A 22,225-nucleotide genomic window follows, 5' to 3' on the forward strand; every position below is an offset into this window, starting at 1 on the left:
TCTGAAAGTCAACTAAAATACTCATCACTGTGATATAATCTCTCATGGATTTATAATATATTACATTCATTAAGAGGTAAACAAACCTGAAATTTTAAAAGAAAGATTGTATTTTTATAACTGACACAGCAAAACAAACAATGAAAGAATTTGAGGGGACAAAGTTTTATAATTTTATCTGAATGTGACAGTAAATTTTAATTTCTGTTTTCTCTCAAAAATAAGAATTTCTAAAATGTATATAGTGCTTTACAGTTTAATGTTTTCCATGTAAAATTTTTGTTCCTCAGAATACCTATAAGATTAAAAAGGTGAATATTATTATTCCTATTATACAAATAAAGAAACACTTGAATTTAAGTCTAATATCGCTAAGCCCATTTTTTTCTCCCTAAGAGAAAATAGATTATGATAGCGGCACGCTCAGTGCTATTGTTTGCTGAACATCTCGTACCACCTGTGAGCTCTGTGTGGTCAGAAAGCACCTGTCTCCCCCGTGCTAATTCCAGAACCCAGTGCAGTACTGCTGCAAAAAAGGCTAAATAAATGCTTGTTTTATGAATAAAGTTTTTTGTCTTTGGAGTGGAAGGCTAAGAAAGACAGCTAGTTAGTGGCCTAAGGGAGCGAGTCTGAAGATAAAACCTAGAGTCACTCCGACACTCACAAGGGGATAGGCCTCTCTCCCTACCACCTCTTACCCCACCCTGTGGCTGCCTGGCCCACTGGGGAAGCTCCTTAAAAGCATTTTTACTTAAAGTCTATTTGGCACATAGAATACTGAATGAAAGTTCCATTTGGGAGCTGTCACCGGTAAAAGACAATGATTATCCGTGTATTCATCTTTTAGTTGCAAGGACACTGGAACTTCACTGGGTAACTAGAAGAATGAATCACCATAATTAACTTTTCTCCAAGCCAACAAACGTATTTTCAGAATATGCTTTGTGAACAAACACCATTGGGCACTTCAAACCCACAACATAAACTAATCAGAAATGCCACCTGAACTTGGTTCTCCTATTCTGAAGAGCTTGGTGACAGTGGAAATTTCATCCAGAAATTGCCTTAAAGGTCAGGAACCCGGTCTAGGGAGGAGAGAACTGGATGAGTTTTCAGGAGGCATGACACACCCTGCGTCCTTTACTCTAAGATTTGATGAGTAAGTCAAGTCTGCTTTTACCTGTGTGTCTCAGAAGTGGGAAAACAGGTCATAGCAATGACTCAGCCACCAGTCCCATCACTTGCAGTGTGAGTAGCAAAGCAAGTGTGGGTTGACAGGGTGCATACACGGATGCACGCGCACAAACACACCGCACAGTGCACACACTGCCAGAGGATGTGTCTGTGTTCCCAAAAGGCATATGCGGTCCCTCTGGCATGTCAACAAACTATCCTCAATTCCCAGCCCAACCACAATTTCCTTTTTGCATAATTAAGAAAGCACATTATAATGCAATGAGTGACCTTCTTACAAAAATCTCAAACCCCTCTATAACAATGTGTATATACATAATTACATAAATCATGCTTAAAATATAGAAATTAATTGATAATTTCCAGCTTCTTGAAACACACCTCACAACCTAATAAGACATAGCAGCCTGTCTTGATGTGAGAGGAATAAAAACTATCAATTTTGAGCACAGCTTCTCATACTTTAATGTGAAAATAAACTGGGGTGTTGTTGAAAGGCAGATTCTGATTCTCTAGGTCTGAGTGGGGGGCCTGAGAGTCTGCATTCCTAGCAGACCTAGCTCCCTGGAGCTCCCTGGAGTTCCAAGTATGGTCCAGACCAGCTGCAGCAGAATCACCAGGGAGCCGTTTGCCAACCCTGAAGGTGGTTCCAGTGTGCCGCCACAGTTGACAACCACTCCTCCAAAATGAAAGAAGGGAAATCACTGTAGGAAGATTGTCCATTGACCTTTCCTAGCCGCAAGCCGTCTGAGAGCCTTCTAGAGGCTTATGAACATGGGGTTAACAGAGTCACCTGGAGAGCTTTGTCAAACCCTTGCCCACCCTCCTAAATTTTGGACTCAGGGAGTGGTAGAGTCTGAGCTTGGGAATTTTGAAAGGATCTCTACATGCTTTAGGAAAAGGACATCATGCTTAGATTCACGGACCTGGGCCTAGTCTCTGTGATGTGGTCCAGAGAAGGCTAGCCCTGTGCTAATCCACGAGATGGACTCAATCCTGAAGTTATCTTTTGATATTCATGTACTTTCTATACCCTCTCCTCTGTATTTTACCCTATTTATGTGATTCCACTACTTCTAATAAAGTTTATGACACCGGTCATATCTATTCGTTGTAAATGAGTTTGGCATTTTTGTACTTTTCCAGGGACGCTTGGATTTAAGGCATCTCTAACTATGAACTAAGAGTCCATCTCCTACTATAATAGTGCAACACATCAGCAACATTGCTTGAGATTCAAAAACTCTACCTGTGTGGTATCTCCCTCCCCCACCACAACCCCCACAGCCCTTTTCAACAAGAGATTTCTTGGATTTAAGACAAACTATTGAAGTTTTGTCTATTTCCATTTATAAAGACAAGCTACTGTGAGGCATTAATAATTAATATATGCAATTAACACTAATATTATTTTCAAGATTCTATGACATACTAAATTCCACTTTTAAGAACACCTTTTGTTTATTCTTGGTGTGGTTAATGTTAACTAATTTCACTGTGTAAACTGTTACCTTTTCTAGTATATTACTGCAAAGTATACAGTTATATGGATGAGGAAACTCCATTTCCTATTGCCTATACCTAATAACAAGTGCTTTATGGTGGACACTTAACAGCTTGAGGACTATTTAGTAAAATGTGCATAGTGCCATCTAGTGGTGTATCATCACTGCTGCAAACCTAGATGTCCTTTGCTAGAAAGATTTGATAACTATAGGCAACATATTTATACAACTATCAGACTTTAAAACAGACCTCTTAATAACTTCCTAATGTCTCTCAACTCAGCACATTTCTTAGCATTCCTATTTAACTCAGCAAAGGAATTGTGATGCTTATCTTTCTCAATAATAATTAGTAGATATTGAGTAATTAGTAGATATTGAATTATGCTTATCATGCACTAAATACTGTGTGACGTGCTTTACATTGATTACTTCATTTGATCCCCAAAATTACCCTGTAAGAGAGGAATCATTATTGTCCCCATTTTACAGATGAGGAAACTAAAATTTACAGAAGGAAGTTAAGTGACTTGCCCAAGGTCACAGCTAGAGAGGAAAACCAGTAGAAACCCAACTGACTGCCTGGGAGTCTACGGTATCCTGCACAGTGGTCTGCACCTCCCAAAGTAGTTACTAATTTTAAAAAGTTTCCAAGAAACCATTATGAAAAAGGGTCTTCCTCACCAGGTCCCTATCAAATACAGTAAAACCAATTCAAACCCCACTAACTCAGAATTTATGACAACTAACCTGACTAACATGTGCTTTCATGGATGAGATTGTGGTTTGTGCTTCTGTAGAATTCACATAATATATGCACAAAGTTATATGTTAATTAGTTTATTGAATTTGGAAGACTGGGCTAAAATTTAGGTTCAGATTCACAAATCGTGTCAATTAATAATAGCATCGGATAGCTATAGATCAGAGGGTGTTCAATTATTTCAACACGAATAGCTATCATTCGTTGAGCACCTGTGATGTGCCAAGCCCTGTGGTTAGCACTTGTATAGCTTCCTCAGGTTGGTCTCAGTTTCCTCATTTCTAAATGGAATGGTAAGCGTATAAGGTGAAATGCCTTGCTCACGGTAGTACAGTTATTAATGAAGCCAGGAGTGAAACCCCAGTGTTTGTGATCACAAAGCCTGTATCCTTCCTTCTTTGCCATTCCTGGAAAACAGGTACACATAAGGGTATGATGTGCGTGATTGCAGTTTCTCTGTGTACTGCCACGCCCCGTGCAAAACACCACCATCTCCTACTTGGACTAGAGCAACGAGCTGCCGCCACTCCCACACGCCTGCCCGCCCACCTCCATTCCTTTCTTCCCTGACAGCCAGAAAGGGCCTGTTTAAGCTGCATTTCTGAGCATGTTACTCTCCCATGTGTCTTCACACTCTCCACACAAAGACCCAAATCCTTGTCATGGCCACAGTGTTCCTACAGACTTATCTCGTACTTCTGGCCCCTTCACGACCACAACATAATCCAGTTTGGTACCTAGCACCCTGCATGTGACAGTAAGTCATCATTTCTGGTTATCTGTTGGTGTGGACTGTGTGATCACGACTGTGTCCCTTTCAGATGGTTAGCTCCCTAAGTCAGGGGCCACGTCTGCATTGTCTCCCCTTGAGTCCCCACGCCCTGCCACAGCACCTTGCACATGATTATGAACCCTAGTTTTACTTGTCACTTATAATGATATAGCCTCACAGCCACAATTAGTATTTCATTTTTACTCATATTGAGGCCTTCAATGTGTGGAAACACAATATAGAATATATTTATTTTTAGTAACTTTCATATAATTTCTAAATATTTTATTTGTCTATATTATCATTTCTTAGGTCGCATGCCCTATTCCAAGCATTTTACAGGCATCACCCCATTTAATCTTCATAGTAATCATTTGAGGGGAGATTATCAGACCCACTTTTGTAAGATGAAGACTCATAGAGGCCAAGTAATGTGATAGATGATATACTTCGGATTCAAAGCAAGGCTTTTGTGATTCTTCATGACTTTACTGTATTGCCCCTTTAGCAATCAAATGCATTTTCACTGTCAAGTCACTTTCTTGTCATGTGCTTACTTAGCCAACAGATACTTATTAAATTCCTACGATGTGCGAGGTTGGGGTAAAAACAGGTATCACAACAGAGTCTCTTCCCGTGGCACGTACAAGGCAGCGGGGAAACAAACAACCTGGTCTGCAGAGAGTCCACTGAATAATGGGGAATAACAGGGCCCTAAAGCGTCACGTAGGAAGAAGTCTAGAGTGGAAGACCCAGAAAGACGTCCTTGACGAGGTGTTGACGTTAAGGCCGATGGATGAGACACAGGTGAGAAGTGGAGCCAGATCAAAAAGGACTTTGCAAGCCACATTAAACAGTCTAACTTCAGCTGAATGAGGAGTTGTTAAAGGACTTTAAGCAGTATACAAGTGACATGTCAGACATGCTGTTCGGAAATATCACCCTGGCTACAGTATCTAGAAAGAACTGCAGTGGAGAAAGACTGAAGATGAAAGAACTGACTTAGTCAACCAGTACCAGATAATGCTGATAACGTTGGGTGATGGGAATAAGGGTCCGTGGAAACAGACGGATTGAAGTGATATTTTGGAGGTAAAGTCCATAGGACTCAGTCATTGACAGCATGTGAGATATGAGGATCCAGAGATGAAATCCAGACTCTTGCTGGGCAGGAGAAGGATGGGGGTGGGGGTGAACATTCATCAGGGTAGGGAACACCAGGAAAAGTGGGTTTGGCTGGGAGGAGATGAGTGTAGGCTTGGCCAGCAGAGGCTGCAAGTCCTGAGGGACCCTCCTACACACACACCTAGGGACATGTGGGCTGCTTCTCTGAACCTGTATGATTCCACCCCTGGGAATCCTGAGAGCCTCCTGATGCCCTTCAAAGACTCACCAGGAAATACCTACGCATCCAGATTTCCTCTCTCCCCCAGCAGCCATTTCCCTTTCCTGGCTTGTAGCCATCTCACTCCTGTGCTCAAGTTCATGGTCATGTGCCTCTTCTCCAATGCCTGCTTCACACAACCCATAGCCAGGAACCAGGTGAGTAACCTACCTCCCATGGTGCCCTGGGCACAGACACCAATCAGGATGACAGGCCAGACCTCTCCATCGCTGCTCTTTCTGTGTCCTGCACCCAGACCCATCCATCCCCAAGGACTAGATCCAGAGGATCTACAGATCAACTGTGTGGGGAATAATGGTAGGGATCCCAGGCTTTTTTCCTCAAAAATAAATAAATTCAACTTGTAGATACTATTTCTTTAGGAGTGCCTTGGTTGCTAAGTTAAAAAATTGGATAAATAGCATTAGAAATACAAATAATTTATATGTTGTGTGATACACATAGAAGGTCACAAACTTGGAACCCATAAATCTGAATTTACCCAAATTTAACATTTAAGTAATTCATTTCAAAAGCGATTTGTATTCCTCTGCCAGAAAGCCAGAAACCAGCAACATGGCAAAAAAAAAAAAAGTTTTTTTACAGGGCACACGTCATTCATTTGCTCACATGTAATGTATTGTGTCTGTGGAGCAGGCACTACCACTCATGACTTCATGCGTTTCCCATTTAAGGAGCACCACACCCACTTCATAAATCGGAAGAGTGAGGCTCTAAGCCTTCCAGGCTAAGAGGGTACACACTTGTAGTAGAAGAGTCAGACTTGAACCTAGGTCTTCGGACTCCAAGTCCACTGTTTTGGACTCCAGGTCCAGGGGTTCAAGAGATGTTAGGTTTTTTTGGTGGGGGTTGATATAGTGTCAGAAATTAGCAAAGATGTAGGAGACTAAAGCTTGGGAGTTGGTGGTGGAAAAGCATGTGTGGAATGCACATTTCTCACGGACTGAAACCTGTACTTCATTGACAAAGACAACATTTATTTTCAAATGCAAAAGTGTAAAGAAAAGTGAACCCTGAACTATATGAAATTGTGGAGTAACTGGAACTCTCATACACTGTTAATGGGAATGTAAAATAGTACAACTACTTTGGAAAGCACTTCGAAAGTTTTTCAAAAAATTGACTATACACCTTTTACACAACATAGCTACTTCTTTCTAAGAACTTACCAACAGAGATGGACGCATATGTTTATACATGAATATTTGTACATAATTGCTTTAACAACTTTATTCTTTATCACAAAAAATCAGAACAACCCAAATGTCCACCAACAGGTGAGTCGACAACCAAATTGCAATGTCTCCATATAACAGAATACTATTCAGCAACAAAAAAGAACTATGATATTAATATATCCACCAACATGGAGGACTCTCAAAATGGTTACACTAAGTATAATTATCCAGACCAAAAAAAAAGTACACTGTATGATTTCAGCTATATAGAGAATTCTAGAAAATCGTGACATCAGATCTGTGGTTTTGTGGGACAGGAAGTGGGATGGATTACAGAGGAGCATGAGCAAACTCTTGGGGGTCATGGATGTGTTCATTATCTTAATTGAGGTGATAGTTTCTGGGATGTCATAACAAGACCGCAGAGTGAACAGAAATAGAAATGGATTCCTTGACTATCCTAGTAAAAGTAGCCATGACTTAAGCTAAATGAGCTACTAGATAATGTAACCAAAAAACTGTTCTTAACCAGCATAGTTAAGAAATCTGTGTGCGGGCTGGGAACCAAAGTGTCCCAGGTTCGATTCCCAGCCAGGGTACATTCCTGGGTTGCAGGCCAGAACCCCCAGCAAGAGCACATTGGTGTCTCTCTCTCTCTCTCTCTCTCTCTCTCTATCTCTATCTCTATCTCTATCTCTATCTCCCTCCCTTCCCTCTCTGAAGATAAATAAATAAAATAAAAATCTTTAAAAAAAAAAGAAATCTGTGACTTAGTTCAGCTGCTACATTGTAGCGATAACTTTTCCTTTTCCCGTCTTCCTGCCTCCTTCTTTCTTATTTCAAACCTTCTACTACTAAAAATAGGTAAATGAAAATATTTTAAATTCTCAAATGCAGTCCTAATACCCTTCCAAATACGAGAATTTAAGTATTGTGTTGTTTCTCTCCTTTTTTTTAGGGGTTGGAATGTGCAACAGAAAAATGCTTGAAGCCAGATAGACTTGTTAACTGTAATCACAAGTACTATCTACTCCAAAGCTGCTGAAAAACTAGATCTTAAATGTTCTCACCACAAAAAGAAAATGTAATTATGGAACATGATGGAGGTGTTAGCTAACACTGTGGTGGTGATCAGATTGCCATACATAAACTTATCAAATCAACATAGTATACACCTTCAAGTCACACAATGTTAAATGTGAATTTTATGTCAGTTTTTTAAAGAAGCCAGATAGGCTTAGACCCAAATGCCAGTTTTCCATTGACTAGACTAAGACCTTTTTTTTTGTCAGTTAACTTCCCTGATTCTGTTTCCTCACATGTAACATGGGGACAATAGCTGTATTTCAGGGGTCATGATGAAGACCAGAAGTAACTATCTACTGTGGTATTCATTTGCTTGCTGTTATACATCGTACACCAAACCTTTGAAATTACACACTATGTACATGTACTTATGTCAACCCCTACAATAATAGTCAAGTACATATCAAAGCTTCTGAGGTGCTTGACAGGTGATGCATGTAAAATAATCCATTTACCTTTCCTTGCACTTTGGGCTGATGTGTTCACTCTGCTTTAATTGTATACAGTGCACCTGGTGGACATTTGGAACGTCATTGAGGCATTGCGGGAAAATGCTCTCAACAACCTGGACCCAAACATAGAACTTAGTGTGGCCCGCTTGGAGGCTGTGCTGTCCACCATTTTCTACCAGCTCAACAAACGGATGCCGACCACTCACCAAATCCACGTGGAGCAGTCCATCAGCCTGCTGCTCAACTTCCTGCTGGCAGCCTTTGATCCGTAAGTGCTTTCTGAATGTCTGTTGCTTTTTACATGTTTCCCTTTGTCCTTCTTGGTCTTTATTGCAAATAATTTTCTTGGGTAACCTACCACCTCTATTTTTCTTGATCAGAGACTTATTCCAATAAAGTTTTTCTGTGTTTAACATAAAATTTAAATGTTGTGGAAAAGACGAGAGAGTAAAATAGTGCCATAGGAAATTGAGTACAGTTGTATTGCATATCCTGACCTTTATGTAACTCATCCCATCTAGAAGCTATGGAAGCTTGAAAGTGTTGTATAGTGGTATGCCTGTGAAGCAATTTAATGAAGCATGAAGAGGGAGGATGTTTTTAACTCTCTTCTTTGCAGATTGCCTAAGACAGTGTTTCTCGGGTGAAGTGACAGGACCCTAGAGCAAACAGTGAGAGACTGGAAAGGGTTTCTTGACCACCTAGTGAGAGTAGCTGTGACTTGCGTTAAATGGACTGGTTGATAACGTGCCACATAAAACAGAGTGATGCTGTCCACACACCACAATGGAAACTCAGCCTCGTTATCTTCTAATTTCCCCTTGTGGAGTCGGAGAATTTCAGAGCTGGCTGAGATCTTAAAGACTGTTCTTCCAAATCTTTCATTTTATGGATAAAGGAACTGAGACACAAAGACAGTGTCACTGACACTCTCAGACTGTTAGTGGTAGAGTGGGTATTCAGATATTCAGCTAAGGTTTCTTTTCCAAGGCCTATGTGGCAGCCTTGTGAAATATAAAAACTCCCCTGAATTATACCATCACCTAAAATTTCAAAGGGGCTCTTGCTAATAGCCCATGGTCTAGATGTATCAATGCCTCCACTTTCACTACTGGTTTTGAATATTAAAAAGGAAAATTACTAACTTGACCTTTCAACAATCCCATTTTAAGGCTCTCAGAAGAGTATTCTCAGTCTCATTGTCTGTCCAATGCCTGGGAATATTTAAGCCCATCACTGGAGACAATCCATCCAGGCTAATGTTATTATGCCACTCACTTACAAAAGTCACCAGCTGTCACTCTGCCACCTAGAGTAGTAACAGAATTGTTTGACCAGTATACAGCTCACTTTGACCAGTATACATTATTGTTTCTGTGACACTTATATTTTGAAAAATTCTCAATTTGAAGGAAACAATTTTAAAACAAGCACTCCGGCGGGATAGACTCCATGCTTAGTCTATGCAGACTTCAGAGCTGGTGTACTGCTTTGGGCTAATCACTATGGTAACCGAGAAGGGCAGGTACCGAGGCTGTGGTTCCCACGTGACAGGTAACAGAGTGGAACAAGGCCATGGAATTTCTCTAACAGCATTTCTATCCTGTCCCCTCAACAAGAGGATGGCAGCTTTCAGTCTTGCCACTCAAGTCTTTAGGGGACTTGTTATAAGTATAACAATGGAAGTGTAAAAAGGGAAATAGAATTTCCTGCTAACTCTCAGAGTATTATTGCTAAAGGATTCATAAGGAATCAGAGTTAAAAAAATAATAATTTGGACCCACTCTATAAATGCGGAAACAGTGCCAGATTAATAATAAGGAAGGGGAATTTTGTAAAATATATGGGACTTGAACTATGAGGGTTAGATTTTTCACTTTTGTTTAGAAATATTGGGAAAATCATTTCAAAAAATAGAGGTATAAATGTTCTCTAAATAAATTTAATGATATGGCTGAATTATTTCAAGGTTGATGAATACTAAACTTAAGAACTATACCAAGGTCAGAAACAATTCACACAAATGTTCAGGAGAAATGTTTGTTTGGTTCCTACTCTTCATACAGATAGGAAGGCCCTTTATCTCGTTGGAGTCGATTTATAAACACATCTACATGGAGAGATCTCACTGAAGAGATGTACAGACACATTCACATAGAGACCCCAGGCTGAGGTATTTCCACCCTCTGTCCTTTGACATGGCAAATGAGTGTATGCAGTTGTACTGATACTCAAATTTTTAAAAAGATTTTATTTATTTATTTTTAGAGAGGGAAGGGAGGGAGAAAGAGAGAGAGAGAGAAACATCAATGTGTGGTTGCTGGGGGTCATGGCCTGCAACCCAGGCATGTACCCTGACTGGGAATTGAACCTGCAACGCTTTGGTTCGCAGCCTGCACTTAATCCACTGAGCTATGCCAGCCAGGGCTTCTGATACTCAAATTTTCCCTCAAGTGGCTTTTCACATTTCAGACAATTTGTGATATAAGCTATCAGGAAGTACTAATACCTGAAAATACAACTTAGAAGTGAGTATAAGAAAAGAAACAAGAATAAAATGAATGTCTGATTCTATTTTTTATCATTGTAAAGTCCCGTTTATCCAAAGGAGAACGAGTATGGAAGTCTAACATCACTTCCTACCACTTCTCCCATAACAGACCCCGCTGTTTAAGGAGCCTCTGCATTCTGGCAGATGTGAATGAGCCTGGTACTGGTAGATCCAGGATGTGCTGTAGCTATTATAGAATCACTGAAATATTTAAGATTTTCCTTTATATGTTATATTTTAAATCAACATGATTAAGAAAAAGTCAAAATACAAAATAATAAGAGTTAGAGATACCTTAAGAACCTGGACCCTAAAGAGCCGATGTGAAAAATAAAAAAGGAACACTGGCCGGTTTGGCTCGGTTGGGCATCACTATGCAAACTGAAAGGTTTCTGGATCAGTTCCCAGTCAGGGCACATGCCTGGGTTGCAGGCTTGATCCCTGTGGGGGCACATGCAGGAGGCGACTAACTGATGCTTCTGTCTTGCACCGATATTTCTCTCCCTCTCCTTCTCCTTCCCTTCCCCTCTCTCTAGAATCAATTAAACAAAAAGGAAAATCATTGAAAAGGAAGGACATTACAGCAATTTAAATTCATGAAGAGTAAGAACTTGGATTCAAAGAAATGTGGTTGTTATTTTCATGGTACCTTAAAATTGACCACACCCAACTAGTTGGACTCTGCCAAGAAAGTGGCCTGAAATGAAGATCAAAACCCTGGGAACCAGACTTGCCTTCCCATAATCACAGTTCTCCAAGAGTAGCATTTCCCCCTTTTCTCCCTAAAAGACACCTGGACCTCAGTTTGTAAATAGGCATACTTACCACAGACCATAGACAGCCTCCTGGTTCCAAGGTTTCCCTGTTCTCTGGCCAAGTCAGCCTCTTAGGAGATTATGTATTAGGAGCATTAATATATAGCTGTATGTGTAAGCTGATTGGTAGAGTGCTAAGACCTAGTATTTGACACCAGTCACCCATGTCCATACTTGCTATTCTGTCACTGAATAGGTAGTCTAGGCAGTCTTTCAAGTCTAAAAGGTTTTGGTTGTTCCTGATTTTCCTTCTAAAAAAATGGCTGTATTTCTGGGAAGGGGTCATCCAGTGACATTACCAACTGAGTTCTAAAACCGACTTCTAAGCAGACCCTTTCTACACATAGAAGTTGATGTCTCTCCAGTCTCCGGGGAAATGCAGGGATGTACTAGAAAGGATGGAAAAATGAGTGTTAGAAGAGGGAAAAGGGGCTGAGAGGAAAGGAAAATATTAGTGTGTTGCAGCCTGTCAAGGCCTGGCAGGTCTACACCAGATTCGGGGAGTCGGAAGAAAATGATCAGAGCTGTGGGGATGCATGAGGTGCCTTTCTTTATGGGTGGGTGAGCCACACATGTTGCAAGCTGCGTATCTCCGTGCATGTGTCTGCAAGTCTCTGTGTGTCACCTGTCCCCTCTGCATGGCACACAGTGTGTCCCTTGCTCCCCAGTGTAGCTCATGTCATGGCACCCAGCAGGGAGCCCCTACCTGCTTAAGTACTGGAGGCAAACAAAGCCAGCTTCGAGCCAGAAAATTATATAACATAGCATAATAATGCACATGTGAGCCCACTTCATGTAATGGAAACAGTTCACTGGACCCAGTCTCAAGGCTATGAGAACACTATTTATCAGGCCCATTCAAGGTTATGGGAACACTGCTTCCCTTAGTTACCCAGATACCTGGGTGAGGAAGCCAGACTGCCTCCATTTACCCTACAATTAGCAAATAGGCAGAGAATTGAGCCAGTCTCCTCCTCTCGTCTCATTCCTTCTCTGCACTTCAGGAACTGGCTGCCTCCTTCTCTTATTGGCTGCCGGGAGCCTTGGACCTGGGGCTCCCTCCTGTAGAATCCACTGACAAATTGGCTATTTCTCTCACCTCTTGTTCACATCTGGGGGGCAAAGGATCTCTTTGAAGTATTCTAAGGACTTTTACTGTTATTTTTTTTAATTGTAAGTACAAAAGAAAAGTAGCATGGCAGAAAGTTACAAGATGAAAATAACTATTTTTTAAACAGTTTTATTAAGGTATAATTGTTACCTTGAAAATAATTCTTAAAGGATGGCCTTTTGAGAGGTAAGGTCACAGAACCTGATAAACAGTGGAGCCCTTTGCCTTTCACAGCCCAGTCGATCGCCCTTCCCCGGGTCCTACTGTCCACTTCACTTGATTCTGCTCTTCTCTTATAGTGCTTATCTGACTGCCTCCCATGTCTTATTCTTTGTATGCACAGCCGCTGATACAACACCCAGCTCATAGTGAATCACCAAGTGAATGAATGAATGAATGAATGAATGAATGAAAATCAAAGGCTGACTTTTCTTAGCTCTTGTCATACTCTTTTCCTTCTTTTTCTGAGGTTAAATCCTCCTTAATCTCCAGTACATTACCAAGACTAGTAAGTCCAAGCTTGCTCTATCACCTAGATACATATCCTCTATTATTATGTCTGCTCCACAGAGAAGAAAATCAGGTGTTTGTGATCACTAATGTACATTATCCTATTTTCACAAAAGACTTCAATATACTTGTCTTACTCTCTTCCTACTCCCCTAGGAAAGACTAGCATCACCTTTAGTCTGTTAATTTAATCTCATTTCAGTTCAGGGGAATCTTTCTTCTTAGGATATTTCCTCATGAAGTAGATTATGTGACAGTGGCCTTGTTTTTAGCAAATACCATTTTCACATATATTCAGCCACTCAAGACTCATAGTAGGACAATAATAACTATTAAAAGAAACAGTGATTTCTTTTATTTTGGGCGGTCCAGCTGTATTCTTAATGCCAATTCTCTAATGATGATGATAATATAATACCTAGAGTGATAGCTAAGATATACTCCTCATTTGCTGTGTGCCAACAATCTTACCGATTTGGCACTATATTATAATTCTCCAGGCTGAGTAAGTGATGAAGCTGAGACAAGAGGTTAAATAATTTGCAGGTCATACAGTTTGATACTAGTTGAGGTAAGTGGAGAAAAAATTAAAATCATTTTGTCTCAGGAAGCAGTTAGTGTTCGGTTCCGTTCATGCCTTCTGTTTCATTTTTTTAATAAGAATTAATGTACTTTTTTCCCTAGGCTTCCCATGCTTATTACAGGATATTATTATTACAGTCACATTTCTAACCTTTTTAGCTTGTGGTATTTAGACATATTTGACAGAGTGTACATGAAAGAAATATTTGGACTTAACAAGCTTCACATTATAGATTTAGAGTCAGTTTTATGACAGCCATCCAGAACTCCAAACCCGCTGTATAACAGTCTTTCATAGAGAATACAGAGTCCTGGTATTTTCCTCTCTGTCTGACCTATGGTACCTCACTGAGCCATTTGAACATCCATTCCCATGCTGAGCCTCCCACCCCCACCCAGACGCTGAGAAAGGGGCCGCAACACCTATCAAGATGGATGGATGTAAAATAATCCTGGAACTCTGCCAAAATCCTCCTGCCTTTTGAGTTTTAAAAATGATTCTGGTGTTTAATGCAAGGTGTACTACAAAGTACACAGCCATTTCTCTATGTGACGACGAAGCATATGTTTGCTTTAGAGGCAAAGAAAAAAGAGAAGAAACCAAATGTTTCCCTCTCTCTTTCTTTTTCATTGTCTATATGGCTAAAACTAGATATTTAAAGTAGTGCTTAATTGGCTTAGTGACTTTAATCTAAGCACATCTTAAATTCAAGATATCCATAGAACATTCTCATCTAGTCACCAAAACTTTGTTCTAGTAGAAAATATTTTATCCCAAGATTCCTGTATGTTGCTAAAATGAAATCACTTTTTGGAGAATTTTCACAACTGTAGATAAATTGGACACCCCAATGTCACCCATATTTCTGTCAGACTTATACTTTGGATGAATAGTAGATGGGATTTCATGGAGGTAGGAGAGACAATGTCAACAATATTGGCCCCTTCCATTCTGAAGAAACTCCTGGCAAACTCACCTGGCCCAGCGCTATGGGAAATTTTGTTTCAGGTGTTTTGCTAACCTCAGAGATGCCAGGGCCAAATGAACGGTTTCTTCTGTTCACATGTTAACTTCACTATCCCAAAAGCAAGCATTTTATGTAGGTGACCACTTCTAAATTCAAGGTATCACATGACTGTACAATCTAATATTTAGGGCCTGTAGAGTCAATGTTTGCAATTTTACTGAAAAACTTAGACTTCCTCAATATAAAACATAAGTGGTTAAGTCAGAAATTTTCTTTCTACTTGTGCATTCATTATTTTTTTTTCAAAGAGCTTGCTATGTGCCAGGTGCTATGATAAGCTGGGAATAAAAGACAAGTAAGATGAAGTCCCTGCTTTTTTGTGAAAATGTGTCATATTAAAGTTGTTTTTCACTTTTCTCCCTGATAGACTATGAGTAAATACCTGAACCTCTTAATGATTGTCAATAAGTATCTATTGAGTTACCAAATGAAGGATCCATAGGAACAAAATAACTCACAGGTGAAGAAGCCAGAGGAGGAAGTGAGAGAGCAGTTTGCGCGCTGTGCCTTGGCTTATCGAAAATGCTTACCGAGTGTTTTTTGAAACTTGGTAGAAGAGCATCGATTTTAGTACCCTTACATGGAGAAATAATTCCTTCAGTCTATTCACAAAAGAATCTGTCGGAATTCAAATCTCACTTTTGAAAACCTGAAATTTATCATGGGATTCTTTAACTTCAACTTAGAGAAACTCTCTTAGCAATTTAGAGAAAATGTACACTCTGCTTTGAATTCGGCTTAGCATCCCAGACCTATGTAGATCTATGTGTGTTTTTTTCCTTCTTGTCGAAGCAGACTCCCCCACCCCCAGCAACTTTTTCCTAAAGGTACTATCTTCTCAGTTAAAATAAATTGGTTTGTCTCTTTGTAAACTCATGAAAAACTCAGCATAGTGCAGGTGCTCATTTTTTACTACGATGAGTCAAACTTTGAAGTAATCCATGTTTTTAAAACAGACACTCTGAAAATCTCTGTATATTAACTCAAGGGTAATTGGTTTTTTTGTTTCTATTTTCAATCAGTTGCCCCTCAGAAAAATTTGAAAATATTCACAGTGAGAAAACAAAATATAAAAGGAAGTAAAAGATTTAAAGAAGCATTGATTTATGAAGCAATTTCAGTTCATACCTTTGATAATTTGCTGGTTCTCTTAAATACTCTTAGGTATTACTTAAATACCAACATAATAATGTAATTGGGTTTTATTTGACATCAAGCTAGAACAGGAAAATTTACATAAGTAAAACCTTCGGGGTAATTGGCCTATGAATGAAATATATTCCATTATGACAAAAAACAGATAGTGGAGGGGAGAGTAATGTATGCTTCTTTATACATTGTGTTCTCACTCTGCATGGAAAGGGAAATATTAAAATAAGTAAAATTTTTACATTAGAAATAAAATTATTCTTTTAATAAAAATAATAGATAAATTTCTTTTTAAAGCTTTCACTGTGTCTTTTACACTATTGAAAAATCAGCTGCACTAGCAGCCTGTATTTACAAAAAAAAGCGTATGGGTGCATGTCATTGATCACTGATTCTAAGGCCACCCCTGAAGTACACAGAACCTCAAACACAGCTGGCTGTGTTACATCTTTCCTGAAGCGGCCATCAGAATTGCACATGAACTTGAAGGTATGCTGCAATAGCATTCATAAAAGTGAGAAAAGAGCGTAGACTTGTCCTAATGCTCTTCCTCCCTTTGCCCTTCAGAGGCCTTTTGGCCTGCAGCATTAGGGACAATCTGCGTTTTTCTTCCTTGGCACACTTAGGCAGGTCTGCTTCCTGAGTTGTGGCTGACAGCCAACATTTTGTATGTTTGGTTTTACTGCTTTACTCCTAGAGGCATTGTGTGTACAGACTCACATTAGAAGAATGGGCCATTTTCCTGCCCATTTGCACAAGACTCCTGAAAGCTTCCTGTTGTCCATGCTCATGAGCTTGACTTTCCACTTCCGAGACATTTATGGAATTTCAGACTGTTCATGAATCAAACTGCCCCAACCAAGGACCATTTCTAATGAGAGTAGCTCTTATATTTCTCCATTTGTGATATAAGTAGCTTCTTCCTACTCTTTTCTTCTTTTGTTCATGCCAATTCTTTTTTCACAAAAAAAAATAAACACCCTGATCCCCAGGTAATTTTAAGTAATAGCCTTTGTCATAGAATTTGTCAAAGGCCTTTAGAAAATCTGTCTCTCCCTTTCTGCCACCCTTTCCTTCACCCTGTGGTGTCTACTGAAAATGTTCAATAATAATAATAATGATGATAATGATATCCATTTGTATTTAAGTCTTTGGCATCCCCATTCTCCATCGTGCAGTCAGTCATCTCCACTCATTCCTCAAACTCCTCAGAGGTTTATCAACGCCAGGACTGAGCAAGGTCTGAACTCAGCCACCCCCTGAATCCTTCTTCCTGACAGGGGTCACATTTGCAATCTGGCACAGTTGCTTGCATAACAATACATTCCAGTGGGCTAATTTCACCCTTGAGTTCCTGCAAAACTCTCATTGAGCTGCCCTCCACTTGGTGATTTATCTAGATTTATTATGTCAATTTAGCAGAATAGCTCTGATACAACCACTGTTGGATTTAATAGCATTAATCTTGCCTTTCCAGGAACAATATAGGACTGGCAATCTCCCTATGATCTTCTTCATTAAAAGCTAAGGTTTAAGAACTCACCCGTGAGCTATCATCATTTCATCCTTCGGAGAATGCTTTGTTCCAGCATCATCTGTGGTCTATTTTCTTTCTTGAGTTAAATTATTCTCTCTGATTCATTGAAAGAAACTCATATTGCTCTTGAAGTTTCATATATAATGCTCTTCAATTTCTTTACATTTTGAAGGCTACTTTATCTCTACATTATCCTATTGCTCCACACTTTTGTAGACTTTCCTGTTCTCATTATTCAAACCATATTTCAGTTTAGGAAAAGGAACTAATTATTTCCTAAAATACAATTTTTGATATTTCCAGTTGTCCATGCAATGCAATTGGGAATGCAGGAGGCATGGAATAATTTTGAATAGGGTGGTTTTTACAAAATCATTGCATTTATATATAGCTGCCTGCTCTAAAATTAGTAAACAATATAATGAGTGGTCATTCAACATTCTAGGGGCACCAATTATAATGATTAATAGACATTAATTAATATAAGAAATGTATCATGCAGTAGCTCTGTGTGAGACAGTGCGAAGCACTGAAATTCACCTAACTCGGAAGATGGTCTCTGCCTGCAAAGATCTCTCGGTGTGGAGTTGAGTCACATGCATAGATGTAAACAAACAAACCAAGGTCACACTGTGTATGTAGGTGCCACAAATAGGTAAAAGTGAAGGGGGTAACGATTGCCTCCATATCCAGAGGTGGGGGACTGTTTTCAGCACAGAGTGAATGGTGCTGTTGAGCTGGGTGTTGATAAATAGGTGGGAGAGTCCTGGGAAGACCATGCTAGAAGGGGCAGGGACATTAAATGGTGGGACTGTGGTGTGGAGTGCAACAGAAATGGTAGCGAATAAGAGTGGAGAAGACAGAAAAAGCTGGAACCAAGTCCTTAGGCAAACAGAGGAAATAAGGGTTTCAAATAATGAAACAGTATTCAAATCTGTGATGTGAGCTTTCAAATAGATCATTGAAGAGGTTATTACACTGTTAAAGCAAGAGCTAATGGGAGATGCAGCAGTGGGAATGGAAAGCAGAGAATGGGTTCAATATACAATGAAGAGCTATATTTGAGTCCCTTAAACACGCAGTCAGGGTGGTAGTGAATTGAGGAAGAGCAAGAAGTCAAGGGTGACCCCTACCCCAGGATTCACTTTTGGGTAACTAGGTACATGGCAATTCTAACAACCGGAAGAAGGACAATAGAAGGAACAGCAGGTTAGTAATAGGATTGGCTCAAGTATTGTGGGAAATCTCTGTAACAATGATGAGTTCCATTTTGAACACATTTGGTTTGATGTGGGGTATCCAAGTGAAGATTTCCAATAAATAATTAGGTAGTCTTATGGCCAGGCTTAAAAATATAAATGGGGGAGCAATGAGCATAGGGTTCAGTCAGTTTTGCATCCCAGTAAGGTGTCTTTCTGATACTCTGCTGAGAATAACAGCAACGAAGATGAGTAACAAATTATCTCTCTCTGAAGTCTATTAAGGAACAAAGACACAACTATGTATTACATCTTCTTCTTCTAATATGTCAGCTATGTGAATCTTATTTATATAAATGATTTATTCCATATACTAAGCCTTGGTCAATACAGACTTCACTTACCTTTCAGCCATGTGATCATTTTAAATAACTCCTTGATCATTCTTAAGAGTAGCAACTATCAAAACAATAAATTACTAATATGATACACTTTCTGATTCCAAGGATATAAGAAAAAATAGGGTATTCCAATTGGAAAATCATTTAGATGAAATATTATATTTCTTGCAGTATGCCTTTTGTGTCACATTTTGTGAAGGGCAGGTTAGTTATACTTCGTAAACCAATGGAGATTTGGCAGCTCCGGTGTCACTGAGGGAGAAGGAGAACCATTCAAACAGCTCTTACTTTTGCCTTTTTACAGTTTCAACCCCCTTTAAAAAGTAAAAGTATCAACATAAGTACAGTTGGCTTATGGGAAAGAAATGATAGTTGAAACAAATGCATGATTAAAAATTCCCCATATTTACCCTAACAAAATTCAGGAATTCTCTAACCGAAAAAAAAAAACAACTATTTTTTTTCTAAAACAATGTTTAAATCAATTACAGAAATGCTGGAATCATTATGCATAATGTTATTTATGAAACCCAAACTGAAAATCATGTTCTGTAACTTTAATCCGTGGTTAAATGGCACATATCCCTCTGGCTGCCAGTCCATGCTTCAAGCAAGATGACATGCACGAAGAAAAACTTGAAGAGTCTGCTCTCTCTTTAAAAAAGGAAATATTAACCAGACAATTTCTCAGAGATGTGTGTTGGCTTGTTTTCACAACCTTTTCTAAAGTGGATGTATTCACCTCATCCAGGAAGCTACAACGTCCTGTGAATTCTACAGAACAGAAAATGTCAAACCTTGTTACTGCAAGTTCCCCAAATGACCTGTTTGGTTTTTGTTGTTTTTTTTTTTATCGTTAAACAGGGAAGGCCATGGCAAAATTTCAGTATTTGCTGTCAAAATGGCTTTAGCCACACTGTGTGGAGGGAAGATCATGGACAAATTAAGATGTAAGTTACCCCCTGTGCGCCTCTTTGCTCACCCCTCCTGCACAGCGCATCTCCCACCCCCGTTCCCGCCAGGTCCCTGCCCTCTTGTGACTTTCCTCGTGTATGAGAGTTATTTGAAATATGATCATTTTTGTTCTTCATTGATCTTTAGATTTTGTCATAGAAATATTTTCAAATTAGGTAAGTGTTCATGAACTCAACATTTTTCTTCTACTTACAGGTTATTATTATTTATAACTTGTTAAGTGTGACCAATTAGACTCTGTAATGTTAAAGTAAGATATACATTCTTTCAAGTTCAGTGTACCGTACTGCCCTGTAGTCAAGTCCATCACTGTAGGGACTTGAAGGCTTATTAGGTAATCCAAAGCCAAAGCCCCCATCATGCTTCTTCATTCCTCTCAGCCAGCGTTGTTCAAGTCACGAGAAACCCCGGCCGTTCCAAAGTGAGCCTTGCCAGGGTAGGAAGTGTAGTGACTGCACAGAGATATTGCAGACTGAGAATTAACTGGATGCCAACAAAAACGTGATCACCACAGTATATCGAGTGATTATGGGATTTCTATGTATCTCTTGCCACTAAACATGGTAGAGTTTTAAACTAAAAACACAGTGGGAATTTTTTGGTTGGTTGCTTGGTTGGTTGATTTGTTGTAGGTAAAGAAGCTGAGACTCAGAGAGTTAGAGTAAATCACATAGCTACAATCATACCAGGATTTAATTATTTTTTGTCATTCAATTATAGTTGTCTACATTTCCCCCTTTCTACTCCCCCCAGCCCCAGCCAAACCTACCCCCCTCCCTTGCTTCCATACCCGCCCCCTTGGTTTTGTCCATGTGTCCTTTATAGTTGTTCCTGAAAACCCTTCCCCCCATTATCCCTTCCCACCTCCCCTCTGGTTACTGTCAGATTGTTCTTAATTTCAATGTCTCTAGTTATATTTTGCTTGCTTTTTTCTTTTGTTACTTAGGTTCCAGTTAAAGGTGATATCATATGGTATTTGTCCCTTACTGCCTTGAAGCCTGACTTTTGAGTGGTTCTCAAATTCTAGTGTGTGTAGAATCCCCTGGAGTGCTCTTACAGATTTCTGGATCCCACGCCCAGAATTTCTGCTTCTGTTGGCCTAAGGTAGAGACAGGGAGAAAGAAGTTCCATATTTAACTAGTTTAAAATGATATTCATGCTACTGTTTAAAAAGAAAATTTCATACTCTGGTTTCTCTTCAGATTGTATAAATCTTTCACCTTTTACTAAAAGGAAAATTTCCATTTAACCCGTTCCCTTACCCTAAATATTATAAGTTATATTATGTCGCTGAATAAGAAAGAGCACTGTGATGGGAACGAGGAGTCCCAGGTGGAAACCCAGTCGTGTGACTAATGTGCCAAATTATCCTGTGGAAGTTACTTCACTTCTCTAGTCCTCACCTTCCTTTTCCATCCTAAATTTGGGGATTTTAAAATGTTAGATACCTGTTCATTCCTTCCTGGCTGCATCATCTGTGACTCACAGCCTCTTCTAATGTGATCTCGTACTTCTGGATGCACCAAGAGGAGAAGAACGAAGGAAGATGGAGGAACGAACCCTTTGTTCCTTTAGAATTTCCCCACACTCGCTCCAAGGCCGAGTTCTGTCCGTGCACCAGTAGATGAGTGGGAGGCACGTGGGAGCCCCACGTGACCATGCGTCCTCCCTCACTTCCGGGCACCTCCCCTGAGGGGACGGCCACGTGCAGTCAGCTTTCACAGGAGCCCTAGCAGACTTCACAAAGGTCAGTTTAGTTTCTCTTTAGTTAGCATGAAAGGTGTAGGAAATTCAAAACTACTTACATCAGTACATGATTGAGGGATAATAGCTAAATTGGAAGGTGACAGAACCAATGTGGCTTTAAAAAAAAATCATGTCAGTGTAATCCAGGAGGCCTTCCTTCAGAGTTAGGCAGCGGGGAGGAAGTTTGGCAAAATGAGGCAAGGCCAAGGACAAAACTCCTGAGGGTCTTGCCTGCTGACCTCATGTCACAACTGGCCACTTATGCT

The 22,225-nt window shown here is 39.8% G+C and overlaps 1 protein-coding gene across 15 annotated transcripts in view; it reads left to right on the plus strand.

Moving 5' to 3' along the window:
- DTNA (dystrobrevin alpha) overlaps positions 1 to 22,225 on the plus strand; it is a 249,233-nt gene that overhangs the window by 148,449 nt on the left and 78,559 nt on the right. For all 15 annotated transcript variants that reach the window (XM_045849586.1, XM_045849591.1, XM_045849592.1 and 12 more), the window contains exons 5-6: positions 8,410 to 8,623; positions 20,103 to 20,188. In XM_045849586.1, coding sequence (XP_045705542.1) covers positions 8,410 to 8,623; positions 20,103 to 20,188 — 300 coding nt within the window. The remainder of the gene's footprint in view (positions 1 to 8,409; positions 8,624 to 20,102; positions 20,189 to 22,225) is intronic.

The sequence above is a fragment of the Phyllostomus hastatus genome, unplaced genomic scaffold, assembly GCF_019186645.2.
Source record: "Phyllostomus hastatus isolate PE091 unplaced genomic scaffold, TTU_PhHast_1.1 phas_contig_80, whole genome shotgun sequence".
Classification (NCBI taxonomy): domain Eukaryota; kingdom Metazoa; phylum Chordata; class Mammalia; order Chiroptera; family Phyllostomidae; genus Phyllostomus; species Phyllostomus hastatus.